This window comes from Halyomorpha halys, unplaced genomic scaffold, assembly GCF_000696795.3.
Source record: "Halyomorpha halys isolate HHAL.00 unplaced genomic scaffold, Hhal_1.1 Scaffold2523.1, whole genome shotgun sequence".
NCBI classification, from domain to species: Eukaryota; Metazoa; Arthropoda; class Insecta; order Hemiptera; family Pentatomidae; genus Halyomorpha; species Halyomorpha halys.
In genome coordinates, this window is record NW_027112922.1 from 133,901 (window position 1) to 135,759 (window position 1,859).

The 1,859-nt window shown below is 30.0% G+C and overlaps 1 protein-coding gene across 1 annotated transcript in view; it reads right to left on the reverse strand.

The window, feature by feature from the left end:
- Positions 1-472: 472 nt before the first annotated feature.
- Positions 473-1,859, reverse strand: part of sud1 (Prolyl 3-hydroxylase sud1) — a gene marked incomplete in the record, with an annotated part of 24,894 nt that continues 23,507 nt past the window's right edge. Inside the window, 1 exon segment of the mRNA XM_067050595.1 lies at positions 473-684. Coding sequence (XP_066906696.1) covers positions 529-684 — 156 coding nt within the window.

Below are 1,859 nucleotides of genomic sequence, written 5' to 3' on the forward strand. Positions count from 1 at the left end.
TTCTCTTATTCTGTCTCCTGGTTTTTCCTAGAAATTTCATTTCTGCAGCCATAATTCTGGTCAAGTGTCTGTCTTGGGTAATCCAGAGTTTGCTGCCATATAACAATATAGGGAGACAAACTGCTTTGTATATGTGGAGTTTGACATTCTTTCCTACCTCTCTCCCACAATCGTGTTGCAACTCTGGTAATACATGCTGTTCACTTTCTATTGAACACTTCTTGGTCTATTTTCTCAGATTTATTAAAAATTGTTCCAAAGTAGGTGTAGTAGTACACATTCTCCATTGCATAACATTCTTGTGTTTCCCACATCTCCTTCTTCTATGGCTAGGTTGCAGTCAGAACTTTTCTCTTGCTAATTAATTGACACTCAACTGTCTTAAGTAAAATACCAATTAGAATTAGTTTAAAATTAGCATTTGATTAAGATGAAAGAATAATAAACAAGCTATCATGAGGTTCTGAAATAATAGTTTTTCTATATAAAAAAATATTTATTTTTTAAACATATCAAATGAACAATATCTTAAGCAATATCACAACTTTCATCTTCGTAATATGTTGCATAGACAGCATAATATTCTTTCTCCACAGAATGGTTAATGTATTTTGTGAATCGTACTGTATTTTCAGTTCTGTATATCAATGACATTGCATTATCTTTAGGAACGATGGTAATCAACTGGAAAAAAAAAAAAATGCTAAATAGGACAATAATCAATCAATCAAGTCAGTTTACTAACTAAGCTATAATAAATTTAGAATATATTCAGAAAAATTTCCTATTGTTATAGAATTTCTCTGGCATAAAAATTCTTGCCAAATAGATTGACTGAGTGTTGAAGTAAATCTCATTATTTTCATGATGACATTTGTACAATAGTACAAGTGCGAAACAAACTGAAGTATGGTGCAAACTTATCTCTTTCGAAAGGAACAGCTAAATTTCTTAATCTTCATTATTCTGCATTAATATATAAATATATAATCATGATTGTCACAGGAAATGTTTTTGATAACATATAAATGTTTATTTCAAATTACTTATAAATTAAATAATATATTGATAAATTACAACTGATGTCAGATAAACTGCTTTGGTGCATAAGATTATACAGATGTACATAATCTGATCACACACCAAACAGCAATTCACCTGAGATGAATTTTAATTTATCACATGATTTAATTCATAAGTAATTTGAAATAAATAATATGTTATTATACACGCATTACATTGGTTTTAAGGGTCCATTGCACATGACATCGCACTGGTTATTGTAAATTTAACATTTGATATTAGGTTAATTATCGATATATTTTTTGTTACAATAAATTGAAGTGTTTTAGAAAGGTGTTCCCTGATATTTGAAGACAAGAACCTTTAACAAACCAGAATAAAGACTATGTCACACTCAAATTAAACATATTTATTATAACTTGACTCTATTACTTCAACTACTTATTCATAGGCCTACCACCTCTGTTGTTCAGAAGACAAAAGCTAGCCGTTAATTACATGACAAAGTTATACCTACAAAAAACGCACCCAACCCATAAATACATCTTCCAACCTAATTTTTCTACAAGATTCCAACAAAAAAGGAACTCTATGTTGCCACTGTCAGAGAGAATGGCCTCTACAATAAATAAACAAAGGTATATAAAACTAACTGCAATAGAAAATGAAGTGCCTCCCTGGACCAATAAAAAACCCAGATTAAATCTTCATCTATCAAAATTTCAAAAGGAAAACACATTACCGGAAGATTATAAAAAACAGTACCATAAAATAATCCAGTCTTTACCCAATCACTTGTTAATATTTACAGATGGATCTAAATCAGGCACATCTAC